At 37.3% G+C, this 25,848-nt stretch overlaps 1 protein-coding gene across 1 annotated transcript; it reads right to left on the bottom strand.

Moving 5' to 3' along the window:
• Positions 1–24,932: 24,932 nt before the first annotated feature.
• Positions 24,933–25,829, bottom strand: LOC137943623 (pentatricopeptide repeat-containing protein At1g12300, mitochondrial-like). The gene has a single exon (XM_068789079.1). It carries the CDS (start codon positions 25,827–25,829, stop codon positions 24,933–24,935), a length of 897 nt encoding a protein of 298 aa, XP_068645180.1.
• Between the last annotated feature and the right edge of the window lie 19 nt (positions 25,830–25,848).

The raw sequence follows: 25,848 nt of genomic DNA, 5'->3' as shown, positions 1-25,848 counted from the left end.
TGACTGAACTTAGGAGATCTGCCAGAATTAGCAGACCACCACAGAGGTACTCCCCTGCACTGAATTATATTTTATTGACTAATAAAGGTGAACTAGAGAGTAATGAGGAAGCTATGCAAGTTGATGAATTAACCAAGTGGTAGTTGGCCATGAAGAACGAGATGGATTCACTGTTATCCAATCAGACATGGCAGTTAACAGAGTTTCCAAAAGGGAAGATGGTCTTTCAAAATAAATGGGTGTACCGAATACAAGACTAACATGATGGCAACAAGAAATACAAGGCAAGACTGGTGGTAAAGAGCTTTCAAAAAAATGAAGGCCTTAACTACACTGAAATTTTCTCTCCAGTAGTGAAATTGACTACTATTAGAACAATGCGTGGACTAGTGGCAAATGAAGACTTGCACTTAGACCTGTTAGATATAAGGACAACCTTTCTTCATGGTGAATTGGAGGAAGAAATTTACATGATGCAGCCACAGGGTTTCAAAGCACAAGGAAAGGAGAAAATGGTGTGCTAACTTCAAAAGAGCTTGTATGGTCTTAAACAAGCTCCAAGACAAAGGTAAAAGAAGTTTGACACTTTTATGAGTATTGATGGTTTCTTGAGGTGCCATGTGGATCATTACTATTATGTGAAGAAGCTTGATGACTCCTACATTATTCTACTACTATATATTAATGACATGTTGATAGTAGGTGCTAGCAAACAAGAAATAGATAAGTAAAAAGGGAGTTGTCTAAGAAGTTTGCAACAAAGGATTTGGGTGTTGAAAAATAAATCCTTGGGATGAAACTAGGGACATTGATGTCTTGAAACTGTCACAAGAAGAATATGTGAAGAAGGTGTTGACCAGATTCAATATGAATGATGCAAAACTAGTGAGTACTCCTTTGGCTAGTCACTTTAGGCTATCTAAGGAGTAATCACCTTCAACAGAGTAGGAGTGAGCCAACATGGCCAATGTGCCTTATGCTACTGCTATTAGCAGTCTCATTTATGCCATGGCGTGTTCTAGACCAGACATAGCTCATGCAGTGGGAGTTGTGAGCAGATATATGAGTAATCTGGGTAAACAACATTGGGAAGCAGTGAAGTGGATTCACAAGTATTTGAGAGGCATCACAGACTCAACCTTATGTTTCAGAAAGTCAGACTTGAGCTATGTTTGGTCTAGTGCACACCAGAGAATACCTAAGACTGTCACCATATGGGCTCGTTCCTGATATGTAGAAAGTGGTTGCTCCTTAGATAGCCTAAAGTGACTAACCAAAGGAGTACTTATTGGTTTTGCATCATTCATGTTGAATATGCTCAACACATTTTTCACATATTCTTCTTATGACAGTTTCAAAATATCAGTATCCCTAGTAATCCTCATCCCAATGATTTGTTTTGCAGCACCCAAATCCTTCATTGCAAACGTCTTGGACAACTCCCTTTTCAACTTATTTATTTCCTATTTGCAGGCACTTGTTATCAACATGACATCAACATATAGTAGTAGTATGATGTAGGAGTCATCAAAGTTCTTCACATAACAGCAATAATCTACATGGCACCTCAAGAAACCAATACTACTTGTTAAGAAATAGTCCCACATGGATTAGTGGATACAAAGATTTTGAGTTTATTAGCTGGGAAAACGGTTTCCTAAGTGGCTAGTCATTTTGGGACAGGGCTTTCGACCCAATTTAACATGGTATCAGAGCAAGTCACTCAGTATGTGGGCCTCCACCAAAATTATCCACTTGTAGAGCCACAAAAGAGAGTGGGCGTACACGTGAGGGGAGTGTTAATAAATAGTCCCACATGGATTAGTGGATACAAAGATCTTGAGTTTATTAGCTGGGGAAAAGGTTTCCTAAGTTGCTAGTCATTTTGGGATAGGGCCTTCGACCCAATTTAACACTACTCATGAAGATGTCAAACTTCATATACCACTGTTTTGGAGCTTGTTTAAGACCATACAAGCTTTTTTGAAGTTTGCACACCATTTTCTCCTTTCCTTGTGGTTTGAAAGTTTGTGGCTGCATCATGAAAAATTCTTCCTCCAAATCACCATGAAGAAAAGTTGTCTTTACATCCAACTGCTCCTAAGTGAAATTCTTCATTAGCCACTAGTCCAAGCACTATTCTAATAGTAGTTAATTTTACTATTGGAGAGAAAATCTCAGTGTTGTCAATGCTTTCTTTTTTTTGAAATCCCTTTACCCCAAAGCTTGCCTTGTACCACTTGTTGCCATCGTGTTCGTCTTTTATTTGGTACGCCCATTTATTCTGCAAGGGCTTCTTCCCTTTTGGTAACTCGGTCAACTGCCATGTCTGATTGGATAACAATGAATCCATCTCATCTTGCATGGCCAACTCCCACTTGGTTGATTCATCCGCTTGCATAACTTCCTCATAACTCTCTGGTTCACCTTTATTAGTCAACATAATATAATTCAGTGTAGGCGTGCCTATGAGGTAGTCTACTAGTTCTAGTAGATCTCTTGAGTTTATTCATAGGAATATTTTGATTTGTTTCTTTGGGTACGTTTTCTTGGTCTTCCTGAGCAATATTCTCCATCTCAATAACTGGAAAATCTCTCAACTGAATTACTTCAGACTTCTTGGCTTCATCACTTGTACTCTCAGACTCTGTTCTCAACCTTTATTTATACATTACACCTTCATTGAATATCACATCCTTGCTCTTGATAATCTTACGATTTTGGTCATCCCAGAAGCGATAACCAAACTCGGTACCACCATAGCCAATTAAAATTATGCACACAATAACATTATTTAGTTATTTAGAGTCTAATTAATTTTTTTTATTTAATTTAATTTATTTTATTTAAAGAATTAATAGGCCACAGGGGCATTTTTTTAATTTATATTGAACCTTGTAAGGGTGAACCCTATTTAAGGGGTAAGAGTAATGAGAAAAAGCAAGTTTTGATTTAGTGTAAACAAGGGTTTTGAGTTCTCCTCAACGAGCTCAGGGGTGTGCGTTCTCCTCAAAGTACCTAGGGTTTTCAAGCTTCCCTTCGGCTTGATTTTTGTCTTTCTCTTCTTCCTCCCAACGAATCCTTGTGTCAGATCCAGGACCGTAACAATTGGTATCAGAGCAGGAACACAATGATGTATTCTTCAAATCGAGAAGAAATATTTGCCAAACTCCATGATTTGTGCACAATAGCAAGTAAGATGTATCAAGATGTGAGCATCCTAGTATGTGAGATGCGTCAATCTTCCATTAAAATGTCGGAGGAATGGTCTACAATTGAGAGGCATCTCGCTGCCATAGAAAAGAAGGTCATACAACCTAAAATCTCTGAGCACAAAAAATTCACAGAATGCAAGGCAGCAGACACTGTCTTGGACTGGAAGCAAGGCCAAGGGCCAAAAAAATTCAAAGTCTCTGAGTAGGGAAATCCAGAGACGGGCCAGAAAAATTAAATCTCCTAAGCATAGAAATTAGACGGCTGGGACGCAAAAATTCCAAAATCGGAGGGGTATTAAGCACAACCCTCATCGGAAAGTCTTGATTAGGGTTCAACATCATACCCCTTCTCATGGAAAGGAACACGTCTCCAAGAACAGGAGACGAAAAAATTCGAGAGACCTCTGTCTCAGAAAATCTTCCAGCGGCAAAACCCAAAAGGGTAGTTGTTCACCACCGGAAAAAGAGGAGGCTCTGCGGATCCATCGGAAAAAAATCTGGTGGGATTTGGCTTCAGGACTATCCCTCTCAATCTCACTCTTGGTCTCGACAGCACAAATGAAAACCGACTTCAAAAAAAATTGGGGTAAGCTTTTGAGACTAATTTCTCCAAATTTTGCCTTCACTTTTCTCAAATCCCTCGATGTTTTATAAAATACATCTCCATTGGTGTTGGGATTGTTCCATGAAGCAGAGCAACTAAACGATTCCTCCATTTTTTACGGATTTCCAGCTTGTATGTCTGAAATATGAGATGAAATTTTTTTGGGTGGGAGTTTTGATGATGAGAAGGTAGCCAACATGGGAAAAACTAGAGATGAAATTTTTTTGGGTATTCAGGGAATGGTTGAGATAATTCTATGTGGGATGGATTATTTTTTTGTGGCTGGGTTGGATAGTAGGACGAGTTGTCCATTGGTTGCTGCTATTATAGTGCAGAAAGGGGCTCTAGTAGATAGACGGGTTGGAAATAATCCAGAGGAGATATTTGATGAGTACAAAAAGACTTTGTTGGGATCTTTTGGGGGTACTTCATCATTGGAGTGCTCTACAGAGAAGGTATGGTGGAAATGGCAACTACCCTATTTTTTGAACTCAGGAAAAATGGGTTGCCACTGTATGATTTTATTTATATGAAATTGATGGATGCCAAGTTTAATGAAGGTGGTGAAGAGGGTATCTTCGAGTTCCTTCACTAGATTGAACAATTAGATCCCGAGAAACTTGTTTTGTTGTATAATGATGCTATTAGTTTTTTATGCAAGAAAGGTTTTCATTATGCTGCTTCTGATGTTTACTTTGTAATGAGGAGAAGAGGCATGTGCAAACAGAACATAAATGGAGCTATTCAGTTTCTAAATTATAGGGGTGAGGGAAGTTTAAGCGCCCTGACAGCAATCTTGTATGCACTAACCAGGCAAGAGAGAGCTCAACTTGCTCATGAGCTTGTCTTGGAAGGTGAAGAAATGGGAATGGTTTTGGATGTTGTTGTCTACTCTGTTGTGGTTGATGGGCTCTATAAAGAAGGATGTCTGAAAGAGGCTTTAGATCTAGTTACTTATAATTTAGAGCCAAGGGTGTCTATCCAAATATAGTTACTTATAATTCAGTGATTGATGGTTTGTGCCATGAGGGATGTCTAGTGCAAGCATTTAGGTTGTTTGATTCATTAGAGATAATTAATGTTCTTCCCTCTATTGATACATATTCAACTTTGATTGATGTTGTATGTAAAGGACTCCTACAAGATGCAAATGACATATCTAAAAGAATGCTTTTGGATGTTGTTGTCTACTTTGTTGTGGTTGATGGGTTCTATAAAGAAGGATGTCTGAAAGAGGCTTTAGATCTCTATGAGAGGATGAGAGCCAAGGGTGTCTATCCAAATATAGTTACTTATAATTCAGTGATTGATGGTTTGTGCCATGAGGGATGTCTAGTGCAAGCATTTAGGTTGTTCGATTCATTAGAGACAATTAATTTTCTTACCTCTGTTGATACATATTCAACTTTGATAGATGTTGTATGTAAATGACATATCTAAAAGAATGGTTCTCAAGGGTTTGATTCCGAATACACATGTCTACAACTCATTAATCAATGGTAACTACAATTAAAGATTAATTGAGCAAGCACTTGATCTTGTTATTCACATGGAAGAAAGTAGTCAAATATCCGATGCCTTCACAGTTAGTTCTGTGCTTGGTGGTTATTTTGTCAAAGGTGACATGGAAGCTGCACTTGCATTTTTTTGCAGATTGTGGAATTATTCTCGAGGCAATCAATGTGCTTGATGAAGTGGGCTCTATGGTTTTCCCTTTGAGGAGGCCTCATGCTAGCTGTGGCCCTGCAAAGATGAAAAAACACAGCGAATGGGGAATCAGGAGAGTAAAGAAGCACAATACACTGGAAGAAATGTGGAGAACTAGATTTCTATGCTTAGTAATTTGGTTTTTTCTGGAAATGGTGGAGAATATACTATGGGGAATGATTTTTATGACTGTTGAAGGGAAAAAAATTACATTCTGGGCGGAGTCAGGACAGAGTATAAGTGCTGTAGTTTTGCGTGGGCATATTAATTTTGCATTTGATCCATGGCCATTAATTTCCAGTGGTGCAAAAAACCTAGAAAACAAAAATATACTGAGAGTAGCTCCTAGAGAGCGACTTGCTGCAATTGCAGTTCTAATTCATACATGGATGCATAGCTCAGTGGTAGAGCACAGGCTGGCCAAACGTGTTCACAACCATCTGAAGGACGGTGTTGAGGAACGTTTGGACTTATCAAGATGGATAGCTTGTGCTTACGCTCATGGGTTCTTCAACAATTTTTTTTGTGTTGTTGTTGTGGCACTGCAAAAACCAGTGCTGACAACAATAGCACTGCTGAAAATAGTGCTGACAGTTCTAAGAGTAGAAGCAACAGTGACTTATGAAGCACAATTATCGGTTGCTATGGGCACAACAGATACTCCCCTGTAGGATGTAGCTAATTCTGGTCGCAAAGGGACAACAACAAATGTAATTCCTATTTTTATTGCATATGCCATTCGTGGAGCTCTTGAGACTGAGATGATACTAAAATTTCAAATTGCTACTGCTATTGCAGTGAAGAAAGGTGAAAAACATCAGAAAATGCCAACTGAAGAGGCTAATGGGTTCTTCCACCAAATGATGTCTTTTGTGCCAGTGCCGCCAGACAGCCAAGAAAATAGAGTTGTTGTGACAGTGCATAAACCAGTGCTGAAAATAGTGGAAGTGCAGCATGAAACAGACGACGCTGCTGGTTTTCCAGCCCATGTTGGCATGTGGGGTTGCAAGATGCAATCATTCTATGCAGGTTTCTAGAAACGGTGCCCATCAGAACTGTGAAACAACAAGGTTCTTCTAGCCTTCAGGCTGCTACCGTTGTTGCTGCAACTATACAAGTTGGCTTCGATGACATCAGACTTTCTGCATTTCAGGAGGAGAAAAATGTTGTGCTTTCTGTGGATGAGGGCTGCCTTCATAACACATTTGTGTCCGACCGGGCTAAGCGAAAGACTATTTTCAAGAATGATGGCACGACCACTACTGGTAACTAGAGCCAAGTAGGTGATGGTGCTGGTGCAATCCTCTTTATGAGAAGCTCAGTTGCAGAGCAGAAGGCATTACCAATTCTTGGTGTATTCAGGAATTTTAGTGTTGTTGGTGTGGACCCTTCTGTAATGGGCATAGGTCCACCTATTGCAATTTCTGCTGTGGTGAAGGCGTTGTATGAGGAAGTAGTTCCTACATTCGATGTCATGGTGCTTAACTGTATTGGGGTGTGCTACAGCAAGTGATGTCGACAGTGTCGGCAAAAAAAATTGCTTCTCGGGTTGAATGCTCCAGTTTGGTCGTCCAGAGGGCTAACACAAATACCGCGGATACTACTTGGGAACAGGTGGAGACGTCGGCAAGGGTAAGCAGACCCTACCTTTGAGCTTGAGGACAAGCTCTTTCTCCAAGGGGAAGTGTAATGTTATGCATGCAATAACATTATGAAGTTATTTAGTCTAATTAATTCTTTTTATTTAATTTAATTTATTATTTTTTAGTTAAAGAATTAATAAGCTACAAGGGCATTTTTTTAATTTTATCTTGAACCTTGTAAGGGTGAACGCTATTTAAGGGGTAAGAGTAATGAGAAAAAGAAAGTATTGATTTAGAGTAAACAAAGGTTTTGAGTTCTCCTCAACAAGCTCAGGGTGTGCTTTCTCCTCAAAGAACCTAGGGTTTTTAAGCTTCCCTTCGGCTTGATTTATTCTTTCTCTTCTTCCTCCCTACGAATCCCTGTGTCAGATCCGGGACTGTAACAAAAAACATGTCCTAGATTTAGCATAAAGTTTTCTTCTAAAAGCTGAATCAATATGAATATAAGAAATACAATTAAAAACTTTCAAGAAAGAAATGTTTACCTCTTTGCCATTCCAAACCTCTTCTTGTATTTTGCAATTCAATGGTGTTGAAGGTCCTTTGTTGATCAAATAGGTAGCGGTGCTAATAGACTTAGACCAGAACGTCTTTGGCAATGCCGCATGTAATCTCATTCTCCTGGCATGCTCGTTCAAAGTTCTATTCATCCTCTCAGCCATACCATTCTGTTGAGGTTTTCTAGGAATGGTCTTCTTCATCTTGATTCCATTATCAACACAGTACCGCTTGAAATCATCATCTACGTATTGTCCCCCATTATCTGACTGTAAGCACTTCACCTTCAAATCTATCTCATTCTCAACTATTGCTCTCCATCTCTTGAATGTATCAAAGATATCAAATTTTATTTTTAGGAAATAAGCCTATACATTTGTTCTTGCATCATCAATAAATGTCACATAGTAGTTAGAACCACCAAGGGAAGTAACAATTGAAGGCCCCCACACATCTGTTTGAACTGTTGAATTTTGGGCCCCATGACGGAAATCTCGAGCAAGAGGAGATAGGGATAATAAAAAGACCAAAGAGAGAGAGAGAGAGTGAGAGAGAGAGAGAGAGAGAGAGAGAGAGAGAGATTTCGGGTAGAGAGGAGAGAAGAGAAAAAAGAGAAAAAAGAGTTTAGGCTAGAGAGAGATTCTTCACGAGTTGAGAAGTGGAGAACTTGATTGAACCCTTCAACCTAGACAACCCTATTTATTCTTTTTTTATTACATATTTAGAGATAAGATAGGATCTCTAATATCCTCAATCACATCAATCTTGATCATCCAAATCTACATAAATCAAAGAAAGATAAAACGATTACATTAACCAAGGAAGATTGCCAAATCGTCCAACTGATGTGATAAGGATGCCAACTCGTGTGATGACCCATCATGCCAACTCGTGTGTTGACCCATCATGCCACCTCATGTTATCATGGTGGGTCCTACCATCTTGTGTAATCATTGTGGGTCCCACCTTGTAACATGAACCAACTCCACTTTTATTGTCTTTTGCTCCTTTCTAGCTTTAGAAAATTTAACCATTTTCTGTTTGTCAAACATATAGCCTTCACATAAACTTTTGTTTACAAATTTAAACTATGGTAGCTTCCCTTTGTATTGAAACACGTTCATTCCCTTCTCACTCTTGTGACCAAGCCAATCACAAATTAGAATCATTAACAGCATCAATAATTGCAATTGTGTCTCTACAACTGAAAGTGAAGTAAAAATTTCCAGTTTTAACTCATCGTGCAACAACCATGGCTCCCTTAGTGACTTTCTAGGCAGCACAATTAAAAGTCACATTATGACCTTCATCATCAAGCTGCCATATTGAGGTCAGATTACACATTAGTTTTGGTACATGTCTCACCTTGTGAATTTTCCTCATTGACCCGTTTGACATCCTCAAACTAACATTACCAATACCAACAATATCCAAATGTTCTCCATCAACAAGATACACCTTCCCATGATCTCCAACAAACTAATCCTCCATAATCTCATGGTGTGAAGTGGTGTGAAAAGAAGCTTCTGAATCGAACATCCAAGAATCAATAGAGTTGTCAACCGACAAGAGTGAAACATTTTGTACTTCTTTAGTCACCGCATTTACTGCATCATTTTTCTTTTCATCCTTCTTAGGTGCTCTGCAGTTCTTCTTTATGTGACTAGACTTGTCACAATTTCAGCACTTCACAGTTCTTCCGAATTTAGACTTGTTTCTTCCATTCCTTGACTTCCCTCGACCATTGCCCTTGTTGGAATTCCTCTCAAAGTTTCTACCTCTAATATCGACATTTAGGGCAGAATCGATGATTCTCTGGATTCCTTTCTATGAAATTTCTCAACGAGAATGGTATCTCAAACATCATTAAAAATTAACTTAATCAATGCCTTAGGTTGAGTCGGGTAAAGAGGTTTCTCTAGTTTTCTCTTTATAAGAAGGGGGGAGCTGCTATTAGTTTTTCTTATCAATCATCATCCGAGGATCGTCTCGAGTTGTAGCCCAAGAGGTTAGAGAGAAACACTTGTAAGTATGTGCAACTTCTCTTTGTAAACTATTTCATCTTCATAGTGGATTACTACAGCGGCCGAAGACAAGACGTAGTCTCACCTTCAGGCGAACCTGTATAAATCTTGTTGTATTTCCGTGCTTGCTTTTCCTTCTCCTGGGTTTATTATTATTGCTCTTGTTAGTTTGAAATTAGGGTGTCTAATTCCTAAAAAGTAGTATCAAAGCTTTGGTTCGTGATTGAGTGCAATGGCTGGTGGAGAAGGATCGAGACTAGGAATCAACAAGTTCGATAGTATGAATTTTGCATTTTGGAGGATGCAAATTGAAGATTATCTATATAGTAAAAAGTTGCCCGCACCATTTTTGGATATGAAACTAGAAGGTATGAAAGATGATGAGTGGAATCTCCTTGATAGACAGGTGTTGGGAGTAGTTTGGTTAACACTATCGAAGAACATTGCTCACAATGTGGTGTCAGAGAAAACCACAGCGGGGATGATGAAGATTTTATCCGACATGTATGAGAAGTCTTTTGCAAATAATAAGGTACATCTGATGAAAAAACTCTTCAATTTAAAGTTGACGGAAAATACATCAGTGGCATGACATTTGAATGAGTTTAGCACAATTGTAAATCAATTGACCTCCATTCAAATTAAATTTGATGATGAGGTTTGTGCTTTAATTATTTTGGCATATTTGCCAAATGAGTTAGATGCCCTAATTCAAAACCAATGAGAACAATAATAATCATAGAAGAAGGAAAAAATAAGCATGAAAAGACTATGAGATTTATACAGGTTCGCCTCAAGGTGAGATTACGTCTTGTATTTCATCGTTGTAGTAATCCACTATACAGATGAAATAGTTTACAAGAGAAATTGCACACACTTACAAGCGTTTTTCTCCAACCTCTCTCATGCCATAACAAATGATGCTCCTTTGATAATGATAAAACCCTAATAGCCCCCAATTATAAAGAGAAAATTATGACAACCGGATTACAAGTATAAAATTCCCAAACTACCCTTAATGCTACAGTACTCAATATACCGTATGTTACAATGTGGGACCCACCATGGTGCACGAGCTGGTAGGACCCACCATAAGGGCATGGGATACCAAGAAGAGTCCTCACCCAAGCTAGCACGAGTTAAGAAGATACGAAGTACAAGCTGAAATGAGTTAGAAGACTTGAAGATCAAGTGGGACCAACAAAGATACCACGAGCTGGTAACCTTATCAATATGAGCTGGAAGATCATGTGGGACCCAAAAGGATAAGGCCACGAGCTGTCTTCCTCCCTTATATTCACATTATGGAAGAAGATTTCTAGTTCAACTCATATTAGACTTCTAGTAGATTGTGTTTATAGACTTATCTTTGAGAGTTAGAGTTGGAATGTAATTAGGAGATTGAAAGGCTAATTGTATAAGTACTCTATCTCTTCCTCTACTATAAATAGAGGTGTTGTAATTTTGAATTAATCAAGTTACACATCTCTTTCTTGAGTAAATCTCTCTCTCTTTCCTATTGCACATCTCTCTTTTCTTTTTTTTCTTCTCTCTACCCGAGAGCTCTTCTTCCCTTTTCTTGTTTTTCTTTCTAGTTTCTCTTACTCAGAATATTGGAAAAGGAATCCTAAATTCAACATGGTATCAGAGCATTAAATTTAGGATCCCTCATCAAAAGGAATGCTCTAAATAAGTGATGATCAACACCACTCAAAGAAGGTTCTTTTGTGAAGAAAGATCACAAACCGTGAGATAAGTGCTTAATTTTTTTTCCTTCATGCTACTGGTGTCAAAATTTAGAAAATAATTTAAATATGAGTATGTGAATGCTTATAATCTTATTATATTGTGGATATGCACACCTCTCCATCTAGAAGAAGCTATCAAAACAGTTTTGTCGGTGTAGAAATTTTGTTAACTGAGACCAATCCATGATCAGATTGTTGGAATTTTTTTTCATGGGAACAAGAGTCCCTTGATATGTAAGATTTTTATTGAGTCTCTTATGAGTGGTATTAGAGAAAAAAATCAGAATAATAATTTAGCATCAATGCTAAAGTTCTCCATACATCGAGTTGTTTGAAGAATACTACTTGGTGTTATTGTTAGAATTTTTTTGAAGAATGGCCTATTATGACCGAAGAGAATATGAATATCAAAAGTGATATAATGAGAATTACCACTATACCCTTACATGTGGTATCAAATTTTATGAGTTGGTCCACAACGGTTCGGAGGTTTTTTATAACAAAAGACCTACTTGGTCACCTCACCACCCGAGGACCACTTATTGATGAAGATGATATTTTTTTATAACAAATGGTTGAAAAAGGATACCTTGGTAATTAGTTGGCTAATAAAAAACATGGAAGAACATCTCTCCAACAATGTCATTCATCTTTACACTGCTAAACAAATTTGGGGGACATGTGCTAAATTGTACTATTGCCTGGATAATCTACATAGACCATATGATATTCTCCAAAGGATGTTGAATACTAAACAAGGAAAAAATATTCATGAGTACACTTTAAAGGCTTTCTTCAAGAGTGGAAGCCTTAATTACTGCTATTTACCTTGCAAATATTAAACCCCATCTTGAGATTGCCAAGAGTCAACTTTTGAGTGCTTTTGTTGTTCCCAAGTTTGATGATGTCTGTGCAGCACTACTCCGTATTCTAGACACTTCTTCCTCTACTACTGAAGTATCATCCACTATGTATTCAGATCATAGAGGACCATCATCTTACCGCGGCCAAGGCTGAGGCAGAGGTTATAGAGGAGACAGAGGAAGAGGTGGAAGGACTGGTGTTGGCAGAGTAGATGGGAAAGAATGTACTCATTGTAAAAAATTTGGCCACACTATAGATCAATGCTATTACAAGGATTACAAGGCATGTAATTACTGTGGACAATATGGTCATTATAATGAAATATGCTATAAAGCCAATGGAGAATTAGAATTAACAAAGGCTAATCAAGCCTTTGTAAATGATACAAAAGAAGAACAACAAAAAAAATCAATAGCACATAAATTTTTAAATGATGAAGAGTATGAGCTATTTCAGAAAATGAAGACAATGTTGGGTTCTTCTCCTAGTTCCTCCGCAACTACTGCTGCCACTACTGCTTCAGATATGTTATTTGCCTCATTTTCATCTTGGATAATTGACTTAGGAGCCTCCGAGCATCTTACAGGTAACAAAAATTTATTACATTCTCTATCTCCGAATCTTTCACACAAGGTAGTTACCATAGCTGACGGTTCTCAAACCAAAGTCCAAGGGAAAGGATCCAATTCTGTCACACCATCACTTTCGCTCACTGATATTCTTTTCGTGCCTACTTTCCCTTTGGATCTATTATTTGTTTGTCACCTGACAAAATATTTTAATTACTCTATTACCTTCTCACCCACTTCATGTGTATAACGAAGTAGATGATTGGTGGAGGCCATGAACAAGGTGGTTTTACTACCTAGATGTGCCAAAAAGAATATCGTTTCCACTACTGAAAATGAGATAAGGTTATGGCACAATCGGTTGGGACATCTATCTATGCTGAATTTATGGAAAAGTGAAATACTTCATTAACTTCAATAACTCATTGTAATCAGAGTATATGAACTTCTATTTATAATAGAGGAAGGTAGTAGAGTCCAATTACAATAAAACGTCCCTTGTCCCAATTACACCCAAACTCTAACACTTAAGGTAAGTCCTAACATAATTAGGTAACTCAATATTAATAAAAGACAAATATAACTTAAACTAAAACTCTTCTTGGTCGTGACCCTAAGATAAAGATACTTTTTTGAGTCCTTCTTGATCTTCCAACTGATGTGGTAAGGATGCCAGCTCTTGGTAATCATTGTGGGTCCTACTTCGTATGGGTGGGCCCATCTTGTGGGTCTTCCTTGGTCATGTGGTCCATCTTATAATAATCTTACATATGTGGGCCTTCCTTGGTCGTTTGGGTTTGAGCTTATCTTCCAACACTCCTCCTCAAGTTGGGGGTGAGAGAACAACATGAACTCCCAGCTTGCTGCAAATGATGTATAAAATATTTTTGTATAAAATGGCACATCTTCCAATATGCCTTCATCTTCCAACATTCTCCCTCATGCTGTTGCGTCCTTCCATGAGGCCCTACGACATTATAAGTGAGAGTAAAAATCACCCCTAGCCGGTAAGCCATTGCTTCATACTCCACTCTTAATGCTGGATGTAGGGCACACTCCACTGCTATCGGTAGTGTGTCTATCGGCATTGCTCTGAAGTGTCCATCACCGTGTCCCTCCATAGGACAACGACTCTCAAATGGTAGGAGACATAAAATCCATTATAGGCGGTGGGGGGGGGGGGGGGGGGGGGGGGGGGGGGGGGGTGCGGAAATAACATAAATATAATCATAAGTTCCTTCGTCATGGACTGCAGACCACAACTAATTTTCATCTTTTTGACGGGGATGAAGTTCATCCGTCGTGGACTCCCAACCAAAAATAATTTTCATCTTTTTTATGGGGATAAAGTTCCTCCATCATGGACTTCCAACCACAAATAATTTTCATATTTTTTATGGGGATAAAGTTCCTCCGTCGTGGAGTCCCAACCACAAATAATTTTCATTTTTTTGACGATGATGAGTTCCTCCGTCGTGGACTCCCAACCACCAATAATTTTAATCTTTTTGACGAGGTAAAATAAATGATGACATGAGGCCACCTCTTATTCAATAATAATGTCCCCAAAGAGACATAATAGCTACAACCGAATATAACACAACCATCTCCCAACACATATAACGCGAACCAAATAGTAAACTTTGTCAAAGAACCCATGAAATAATTCAATATAAAAATTTTCTCCATTGATGCACAAGCTTCATCTTTTGTGCTCCACCTTTCTTGAATATTTTGGTCACATAAACTTATCCACAACATAAGGAATAAAATATCTCTTTCTTGTACTTATTGTACTTCTTCCCCTCAAGCTGGGAGGCAATGGCAGTGATCCCAGCTTGAACCAAATATCATAGATGTAGCAATAAGCCAAAATAATAGAGATGTATAAATAAGCTCTCAAACCAGGGAGAAATGGGATATTTTTCTGATATATCAACTCAAAACAGTGACGCAAAACAATCGGCATAAATTCGGATTTTTCAATACAACAGGATACCAGCATGACCTTTGATTCTTCCAATTCGAATATATCTTTTAATATAGATCAGATTGACATGAAATTTTTTCCTTCTGAAACTAGACTTAAATAAATTTCATCCAACTATGAATTAACTTAATTAAATATAATTATCATAAGATAAATAATCTGATAGTTTTCGGTCTCTGTCGTTTGACTGAACTAAGTTCGGTTTCTCCTTTTTTCCAGAATGACCATTGACTCTTCCAAGATCAATATTTACTTATAAAAAAATCATACCGAGAATTGGTTGAATAGGTAAGAAAATAGATTTACTTATCTTTCGTTTGATATATAATTCTCCATATAAATTCTCTTTCTTGATAGCGTAAAATACCTCGAAAATTGATGCTTTCTGCTGCCGCTCGAACCTCTTTTTCAATCTGACCTTTCTTGCTTCAAATATCGATTTCTCTTAGTAGAAAACTCAGATAAAAAATTGGTTGAATAGATAAAAGAATAGACCTACAGATATTTCTTTTCATATATATTTCTCTATATAAATTATATTTCTTCATAGCAAAAAATACCTCGGAATCTGAAGATTGTTGCTGCTGCTCGAACCTTTCTGTAATCTGACCTTTACTCATCAAATATCAATATCTCTCTGTCGATAACTCCGATTGGAACAAATCATTCTTCTTTGGAAATTAGACTCAAATATATTTCCTTAAATATGTAAATTTCAATAAGAAAAACTACGTATAGAGGTGAAAATCTCAACAAAAATTACAGGTGTAGGGACTGAAAAAAATAACTACGAACCTAGACTTAAGGTTTAGGGTTTAGAGAAAAGGATCACATTACCTCACAAAACCTGATCTGATACCATGTTGAATTTATGGAAAAGTGAAATACTTCATTGACTTCAATAACTTGTTGTAATCAGATTACATGAACCTCTATTTATAATATCGGAAGGTAGTAGAGTCCAATTATAATAAAAGTACCCTTGTCCCAATTACACCCAAAATCTAACACTTAAGGTAAGTCCTAACATAATTAAGTAACTCAATATTGATAAAAGACAAATATAACTTAAACTAAAACTCTTATTGGTCGTGACCCTAAGATAAAGATACTTTTGTGAGTCCTTCTTGATCTTCCAACTGATGTTATAAGGATGTCAGCTCTTGGTAATCATTGTGGGTCCTACTTCTTATGGGCTTGGGCCCATCTTGTGGGCCTTCCTTGGTCATGTGGCCCATCTTATAATAATCTTACATATGTGGGCGTTCCTTGGTCGTTTGGGCTTGAGCTTATCTTCCAACAATCTACAAAGTCTCTTCATTATATGTTTCCTTCTCTTAAAGTAAGGTCAGAATTTCATTGTGAGGCTTGTCAATTGAGTAAACATCAAAGGAGTACATACTCTCCTCATCCAGAAGTCAAAAGTGTTACTCCATTTTCCTTAATTCATACTGATGTCTGGGGGCCCTTGAGTGTCTCCAACATTTCTCAAGCAAAATATTTTATTACATTTATTGGTGATTTCACTCACACAACTTAGTTATTTGTATTTAAGGAGCGTTCTGAGATACCATTTATTTTTAAGTCATTTCATGCTATGGTACTCACATAGTTTGGTCAGAAAATAAAAATTTTCCAGTCTGATAATGCCAAAGAATATGTTTCCAATGACCTTGACTCTTTTTGTCAAGAAAATGGCATTATCCATTATCCATCAAACATCGTGTGTCTACTCTCCTCAACAAAATGGTGTAGACGAACCGAAAAATTGTCATATTCTTGAGGTAGCACGAGGTTTATTATATGTCATGGAAATTCCATACTTTTATTGGCCTCATGCAGTCCTTATAGTTTGCTTTCTTATAAATCGTCTATCATCTCCTTACTCTAGATTATTACCAAATGATGATCAATTTTCACTACCTTTGAAAGTCTTCGGATGTCAATGCTTTGTTCATATTCATTTCCTAGACACAGTAAACTTGATCCTAAATCTATCAAGTGTGTCTTCTTGGGATACTCTCTCACACAAAAGGGTTATGGTTGTTATAGTCTCACTCTTCAACGTTTATCTATGTCCAGGGATGTAACATTTTTTGAAGACTCTTCATTTTATTCTGATAATGCTCCTCCTGGTCTGTCCTCAGTACCAGGTTCCCTTCGACCGGTTGTGCCCTGTGATACAGAGATTATTCAACCCCCAAAGCAAGTGGCGGACACCACATTTGCCGAGTTAACAGATCCCATAGAGGCAAGTCCTTCATCGCCAATTATTTTTGGCCCTCAATATAATACTCGTCCTATTGTTGTAAGGAAATAATCTAGATCATGCACTAGACTTCTACTTCTCATCCCATTTCAAATTTTGTGTCTCATCATCGCCTCTCACCTTTATGTTGTCAGTTTCTTTCTTCTATTTCCTCCATATTTGTTCCATAGTCCTATCAGGAGGCTCTACAACATTCAGGGTGGAAGGCAACAATGGATGAAGAAATGAAGGCACTTAATGACAATCAGACATGATCACTGGTTCCTCTTCCAACAGATAAAAGACTCGTTGGTTGCAAGTAGGTTTATACTGTCAAACATAATCCGGATGGGTCAATAGCATGATAAAAGGCTCGACTGGTTGCCAAAGGTTATACTCAGTGTTATGAAATTGATTATGAAGAAACCTTCTCTCCAATGGCAAAAATGAACTCGGTACGTATATTATTATCTCTTGCGGCCAATTCATCATGGCCGATATATCAACTTGATGTGAAAAATGCATTACTGAATGGGGATATTAAAGAATATATTTATATGCAACAACCACATGGGTATGTGGTTGAGGGGGAGTCATGTTATGGACTCATTAGGGGTTTATTTGCAATTTCTATTCATTAGAGGTTTATTTTTAATTTGTTGAACATTAGGGGTTTATTTGTAATTTGTAGAACATACATACATACATATATAGATAGATAGGTAGATAGATAAAGTCTCAATGGACTCTAAAACACCCAACCAAGATGGACTTAAAGTCCCAACCAAAGCAACACACAAGAGGTTGGCCCAAAGATGTATGTGGGAGTCAAATAAAGGATGGTAGGAGAAAGGATACTGAGGCCACCACTTCTTCAATAATAATATCTCATCCAAATAGACACAGTAGTTGCAGCTGAAATGGGCCCATATAACACAAAACAAAGTAAAAAATCCTTGTAAAAAGACCCATGAATTAAAATACCTTAAAATAATAATCTAGCCTGAGAAATAGAATCGACTCAAGTATCACCAATAATTCATCTTCTTAAATGCAAAAGCTTCATCTTTTGTGTTCTACCTTTTCTTGAATATTTTGTCACATTAAAATTACCACAACATATAAAATACCTCTTTTTTGTATTTCTTCTACTTCTCCGCCTCAAGCTGGGAGGTAATGGTAGTGATCCTAGCTTGAACCAAATAACATAGATTTAGTAATAAACAACTCAAAACAGGGAGAAGTGAGAAATTTTCTTGATATAGCAACTCTAAAAGTGACGCAAAACAATCGGCTTAAATTCAGATTTTTCAATGCAACGGGATACTAGCATGACCTTTGATTCTTCCAATACAAATATATCTTTAAATATAGATCAGATTGACATGAAACTTTCTCCATGTGAAAATATACTTAAATACCTTTCATCCAAGTATAACTTCTCTTCATAAAATATATGTCTATTGAGATATATTATCTGATAGGTTTCGGTCATTGTAATCTGGCCGAAACTAAGTACTCTTTCCCCTTTTTCCAGAATGACCATTGACTCTTCCAAGATCAATATCTCCATATAAAAAACTCAGATTGAGAATTGGTTGACTAGGTAAGAAAATAGACTGATAGATATTTCTTTTGATATAAATTTCTCCTTATAAAGTCTCATTCTTGATGGCATAGAATATCTCGTAAGTTGAAACCTTTTGCAACTGCTTGAACCTGTTTTGCAATCTGAACTTTGCTGCTTCAAATATAGATTTCTCTTTGTAGATAACTCCGATTGCAAAGAAAACAACAGGTAGAGAAAAAAAGATAAATAAAAACCTAAATTACTAGAGATGATAGATAAAAAAAAAAGGGATCACATTACCTTTATGGGTTGACCGAGTCAACTCACAAAACCTGCTCTGATACCATGTTGAATTTATGGAAAAGAGAAATATTTTATTGACCTATTATAATCAGAGTACATGAACCTCTATTTATAATAGAGGAAGGTAGTAGAGTACAATTACATTTAAACTACCTTAGTCCCAATTACATCCAAACTCTAACACTTAAAGATAAGTCCTAGCATAATTAACACTCAATATAAATAGAAGACAAACATAACTAAAACTGAAACTCATCTATGAAGCATGTGATCATGTGATAAGGATGTTAGTTTGTGGTTATCATGGTGGGTCCCACTTGATCTTCCAACTGATGTGCTAAGGATGCCAGCTTGTGGTTATCATGGTGGGTGCCACTTCTTATGGGCTTAAGCCCATCTTCCAACACTCTTAGATATGTGGCCCCATCTTCCAACAAAAATGAAGAGGATTTTGATTTCAATTAAGTGTTTGGCCTACTCTGATGCCTATTGTTGGCCCAGGTGGTTTCTCAAGAGGGGGTGAATTGAGATTTTCAAATTAAAACTAAGTAATGTGTGTAATAAAAAATCATGCATCAAATAATTCCAATGTAAAATAAACATGCACACACCATCAAAAAGATTCCCTCATTGGTATTCACCACTCAAAAAAAAAAACCTTGCTTGGAAATTTAACTATTCAAAGCTCTAATAGTTGGAATTACGTAAAAAGACTTTGACTCTCTTTAAACCATGTGTAGTTCAATACACACTTTTTAAAATACCAATCTCCCCAAGATATTGCTGCAAGATTCTAACTCTAGCTAGCCCTTTCTATCTAGATTTTATAGGTTCTAGATAAACCCCTCACAAATTATAAACAAAAAGAAAGGAAAATTTACACCCTTACTTGGAGAGATCCTTCTCCTTGAGAGATCCAGATTTCCACTTCTTTAGTAGCACTATGTGGAGTCATTGTAGGAGTTTGACTAATATGAATGCAAGGAAAGGATGGAAAGAATTGTGGAATTTTCAAAGGTAAAGCTCACTCATTCACTCTAATGCATTTTTTTGAGATATTTTAAAGATTGAGAGTAAAGTCTCAAAATATTTGACAGTAAATGCCCATTAAGTTCTCAATACATGTTTTCGTGGGGTATTTATAAGTTCTCCAAGCCAAACTAGCCATATTTTGCCTGTCAGTACTTAGATTTATCAATCACTATAAAGTGATTGATAGATTATCATAACAACTTTTTTTTTGTCAAATAGGGACTTATTGGTTGATGGATTGATCAATCAATATGTTACTATTGGTCCTCAAAAATTCAAGTTGATCGATCATTGTAAGGGATGATCGATTGATCAATTAGAATTCCCTATGGCTATGCAGTACAAGTATGATCGACCATGTTTTATGTCCCTAACTAGCAAGATTTTGTTTAATCGATCAATGATGTGGGATGATCGATCATTCCATGTAAAATTTTCTTGCCTAGGTAGTATTGATCGATCAATTCAAATGGGATGATCGATCATGTTTTACAGCATGAAATGGTCATGTTCTGGATGATTGATCAATCAATTACGGTTGATCGATCATGCTTTATAATCTTGGCCTGGATACTTTTGGATGATCGATCATTGGTGGATGTTGGATGATCATTCTAGTGCCAGTTCAACTAAGTTGACTTTCAAAGGATGAGAATGATTTTATCTAAGTGCTTTAACATGTTTTAGAGGATGTTTATGATGCTCCTAAACATGTTTACATGCAATATGTGGCTTAAAGCTCCATATTCACAATTGTACTCAAAGAAGAGAGTTTAGGAATGCTTTCTTACATTTGTGACTGAGTTTAGACTTATGACTTTTACATTTTAACTTTACTCTTCTTGTTGTCATCTTCCTTGTGGGTGCATATTCAAGAAACGTCCTTTAATGATGCTTGAGGTCTTGAGTAAATTTGGTCGTTTGACGCTTGAGACCTTGAGATGAATTAACTCTTGAAGCTGAAGTATTTGAAATACTTGGTTTTACAAATTTTTATATCAATTAAGTTTTGTTATAATCAAAACCAATATGGGAGTCAACCTATGGTCAACAAGGTGAATAGGTTGGTTAACTTTTGCAATATAGTTTGACTCCTTTTTAACTTAATTCTAATAAAGTATGCATGTTAATAATAAAATGAAATGTATATACAAGATTTTTAGTGGTTCACAATCCTTCCACAAATTACTAATCCACTCCCAAAGTGTTTTTACGCCTTGGAGTTCTACTAAGTTTTGGTTGCCATATGACATCTACAACAAATTGCCTCTATGACCAATTACAATGTTGCCTACACATGAACTTATACCACGCAATTCACCACAATGGATAACTATAGTAGCTCACTCTCACTTAGTTTATAACAACAAATTATGCTTCTAGCGGAGATCCCAAAAGGGATTTTCAGTGACAAACTTGGCAATCCAACCTAGCCCACACCTGATATTTTTAGTAGGAGCTCACTAGGTACACAAGGCCTAGATCCACAATGGGATTTCAGTACGACATACCTATACAAGGACTTGTGCTCACAGCAACGACAACAAAAAGGGCTTACTAGCTTCTTCCCACAACTTTAACAACTTATCTCAACACTTTCGAGATGGTGAACAATCTTGTCATGTCAAGGTGTGAGCAAATGAGCAAAGGATGGTTGCTTTCACTTCAACCCAAATATAATGCCTCTTAATAGGAAAATATTACAATTGAAGGACAACAGATTGACACACCAGTCCTTACTATGTATTCAATATAAATATAGCTCAAAGGTCCTTAGTTGATCAGATTTCAAAATTCAAGCTTAGTAAAACAACTCAAGTATGATTGCATAATGCAAGCACACTAGATAGGGATCTGATTTTTAGTATTCAAATTTACTACACCAAGCTCAATCAACAATTTCGAAGTGTAAGTGCAATGATGCTACGATTTTGAAAACTACCATAAGAACAATTATGTTTGGATATTGAAAACTACCCCAATCAATCAATTCTATGAAACAACCCCTTTTCAAATATCCCAAATGATTTTGAATCATGCACTTCAAATCTCTTGCTAGAACAATCAATGTGACTTCATAGTTCTAATGCATGAAATCTAACAAGAATCAAGTGAATCAGATTTCAAAATAAAAGCATAAAATGTACTCAGCTCTTTTGTGTGGCTTTTAATATCATGATTCTAAACTCCAATTTAGTTTTGAAGTACTAAGTGCTTAGAATTTATCATTTTTGCTCCAATAGTCGAGAGAGATAAATTGGGCTAATATCCTCTAAAATTTTAGAGTTATCAACAATCAAAAATTGAACCATTGAGCTCAAAATGGGAAGTTTTGTACTTTTTTAGATATTGACTAAAACTTGATTAAAAGTCATGAGAAATACAAAATCTTTATAATTAAATATTAATTACATGGACAGGTCACTTGCAGATTTTGAATATCTATCTTGATCTAGGCTTACTTGGCCAGTTGATCTTCTTCATACTCTCTTTCTCGTTGGGCTTCATTTGAACTAGTTGTTCGATCATATACATGAATGAATTCAAATAGAGACTTTTTTGTCTCAACTTTTTTGATCAACTCCTTAATGATCTGTTGACTTTCTTCACTACTTCATATCTTCATGTGGGTTGCTCATCCAACCATCATGGCGTACAAATTCTAACACAAAATTTTCTCTTTCCTTAATACTGGTAGTCGAATAGTTAATCTTGATTACTTATTCCATTTTCTATGAAGCATCTAGTCAATTTTTCTTGGTCGGATGACCTTTTATCTTTCTTCCTTCTTCACTTTTTGGCTATTTATATGGGGAGTCTGATCGATTTGTACCCATTCAAATCACTTGCTTGTTTTTTTTCTTTTTTTTTCTTCATTTTTCATTGGGGCTTGCTTGCATACTATGCTAAGCTCTCTCGCTTAAGAAAATGGTGCTTCTAGGCTGCTTGAAAAAATTACCAAACATCTTCTCACAGTATTGGAGTATGTCATTTTGAGCTATAATGTGAAATTCACAGGTCTTGAAAGGTTTTTGGTAATTGAAATTTAATTTAGCTTTGGTTGCTTCACATTTGAAGCTTGAGAAGATGCCTAAACTAAATCAAGTCGTTCCAATTAGTTTCTTAAATGATTTCAGTCAATGTACTAATCATTAAGCTTATCTAGTTTTTTCACACACCAATTTACCAAGGCTTGGATAGATGGCGAATTTGTGTGCATGTTTGCCTAGCTCAAAATTTTACATATGCCATGCACACAAGCAAACCAAAAAAATGTTTGGCTTGGTCAAGTTAAGTCAAAATCACTTTGTTGAGGGGATAACTATTTGTATTAGTTCAACTTTTGACAAATGATATGAAAAGTTTGAGTTCAAAGTAAAAGTCTATATCATGGTAGCTCACATTCAAATTCAATCATTAAAAACATGTAGTTTCAGTATGTAATAAAGTTTCACAATCAAGTAAAATTAAGTCCAAGTGCTACACACACAAAATTCAAGCAAGCAGAACATGATTTAAAAGTCAGTATGGTTCCACAAATAAATTTGAGACCTTTTTTTCTCATATTGTTTGTCGTTTTGTCATCCAAGTGTACGACTTCAATTTGAGACCTTTTTTTCTCATATTGTTTGTCGTTCAGTCAACCTTCATTGGCTTAGGATAACTGCTTATAATTTTTACATGTTGTTGAGTTCTCTCGTCATGGATCGAGTCACCCGGCGATCACCTCTCGGTTCCAGATTGAATGGCAACGTTGAAGATGATTTCGAATGCTTAGAACGACCTATTGCTATAACCGTTTGAGCTTTTCGAAGGAGCTCAGCCTTGGACCTCGTCAGAGGGAGAATCCGATCTCGTTTACTCTAATTTGATCTATACTTAATTCCTTTCAAGCCTTCATTCCTCTTATAAGAGAGGACTAGGGTTCGAGTACGAAGCAAAGGCCGATAACAAGGCCCATGAAAAGAAGGAAAATTACATCTAAACCATCAAAGTGCTTAAATCCTAAAATTACATGATTTACCCACAGCGTCTAGTAATCACTCGACCTACTATGGGGTCCATAACATCACCCTCGTTGTATGGTTGGTTGTACCATTTCATAGTGAAGTGCCAAGAGCAAGATTGCGTCCCCCGTAGAACAATCCATGCCACAGGTGTCCTGTAATTCGGACGAGCAGTCAGGTAACGGAACAACACTAGGAAGCCCCGGCATGTTTGTTCCTCATCACCAGCAGCAGCAGAGAACCCAGCTTTCCATGAATCCAACCAGTTTGTGCCCTGTCAAAATTCCAGACAGCACAAACTGCTTATCACTGTCCTGGAGTACAGGAAACACCACTATGCTGAATGCAACAGGAACTATGAGCACTGTTGGCAGCACTGATTTCTGCCATGGCAAAACAGCGCCGTACAAACCAACTATAAATGGGATGGACCTGGAACAAAAGGTAGAACTGCCCTGCTTCCAATAAATGCTGCTATGTTTCTGGCCTAAAGAGTGATAGATCAGTTTTATGTAGGGCAACTTGTGTGCACAGATCTGAACAACCTGACCTTGATTCGCATGAGCCATAGATGCAACCTGTGATACATTTTCATTTCCTACATATGCTAGGTACTGCTCATCGTCATCACTTTGCACTGATTTTATTTTTTTCTGGGGAGTCTATCGCTGCATTGCCACCACTGCAGGAAAGAATGGGACAACAGCAGACATGTGACACTATTGAACCCATTGCTGCATTGTCACCGCAGCAGTAACTAAATCCAGACTGATAAGTCGACCAAGCTATCTACTTGAATCCCTGCTGTCTACCCCTTCTCTGGTAACCTCTGAATGACACATTGAGAATCTTCAAATCTCTTTGCTACCAACCCAAGAAAAGTAGCAACAAGTGGTGAATGCCCAACCTCCTACATATCAATGCAAAACTCAATCCCATCTTTCAGCTGCTTCCCTTGACACAATCCATGAATAAAAACTGTATAGCTGAAAACATTGGAAGAGATACCAATTATCTGCATTTTCCTGAAAACTCCTTTTCCATCTTCAAACTTTAGTGCCTTGTAGCAGCCATCCACCACAGCCATAAAAATTGTATAGCCTTGAATCAACCCATCCGTGCATAGGCCATCTTGCACTGCAACGGCAGTGGGGATGAGCCTCATTGCTTTCGTTGTCTTGAAATTCATATCAGCATCTGAAATAAGGACAGACTTATATCCCAGAGCAAGCCTGACGTGTACATTTGTGGCAGCGCCTATCCGATAGGAACTAGCAACATCATGGACAGGGTTGTAAGCATTGCTAGTGTGATACCGCCTCCACAAAGGTTCAAAGCCAAGGAGGAGCATTTTATCAACTGTGTGAATTGCACACTCCGCTAGATCTGCTTTAGCAAAGTCACTAATCAAGGATGACCAGGTGACAACATTAGGACGAATACCATCTGAGACCATCTCTTCCCGTGCAAATTGCCACATTGTGGCCTCTACAGAGGCCTTTATAATTCTGTTATAGGGGATGACATGATATCTGCAAGCCCCAACTAATTTTACTGCCTCATAATTGTCTTGTGCCCTCCTTACACTCCCAGCCAGACAATAGGCATTGAGAAGGATGGTATAGGTCATGAGACCAGTAGGGACATTTAATATCTGCATTTGATTGTGGATATGCATGGTATAGGGCAAAAGACATCCATTCACAATCATGAGGCTGAACTTAATAAAATCTTGCACAAAGCTGCCATACCTGATTATGTGCTCACAAACAGCAACATACTTCTTCTGTTGAAGTAATTTCTCCATCCGCATACCAATATGGTTT

The sequence above is a fragment of the Aristolochia californica genome, unplaced genomic scaffold (genome assembly GCF_029961685.1).
Source record: "Aristolochia californica isolate CCGP_79_NKW_82.1479 unplaced genomic scaffold, dmAriCali1.0.hap1 SCAF_11, whole genome shotgun sequence".
Taxonomy (NCBI): Eukaryota; Viridiplantae; Streptophyta; class Magnoliopsida; order Piperales; family Aristolochiaceae; genus Aristolochia; species Aristolochia californica.
This window is presented reverse-complemented; position numbering and strand designations above follow the sequence as displayed.

Coding starts and splice junctions, on each gene's coding strand:
- LOC137943623 (XM_068789079.1), bottom strand. CDS start 25,829: ATGGAGAAATTACTTCAACAGAAGAAGTATGTTGCTGTTTGTGAGCAC.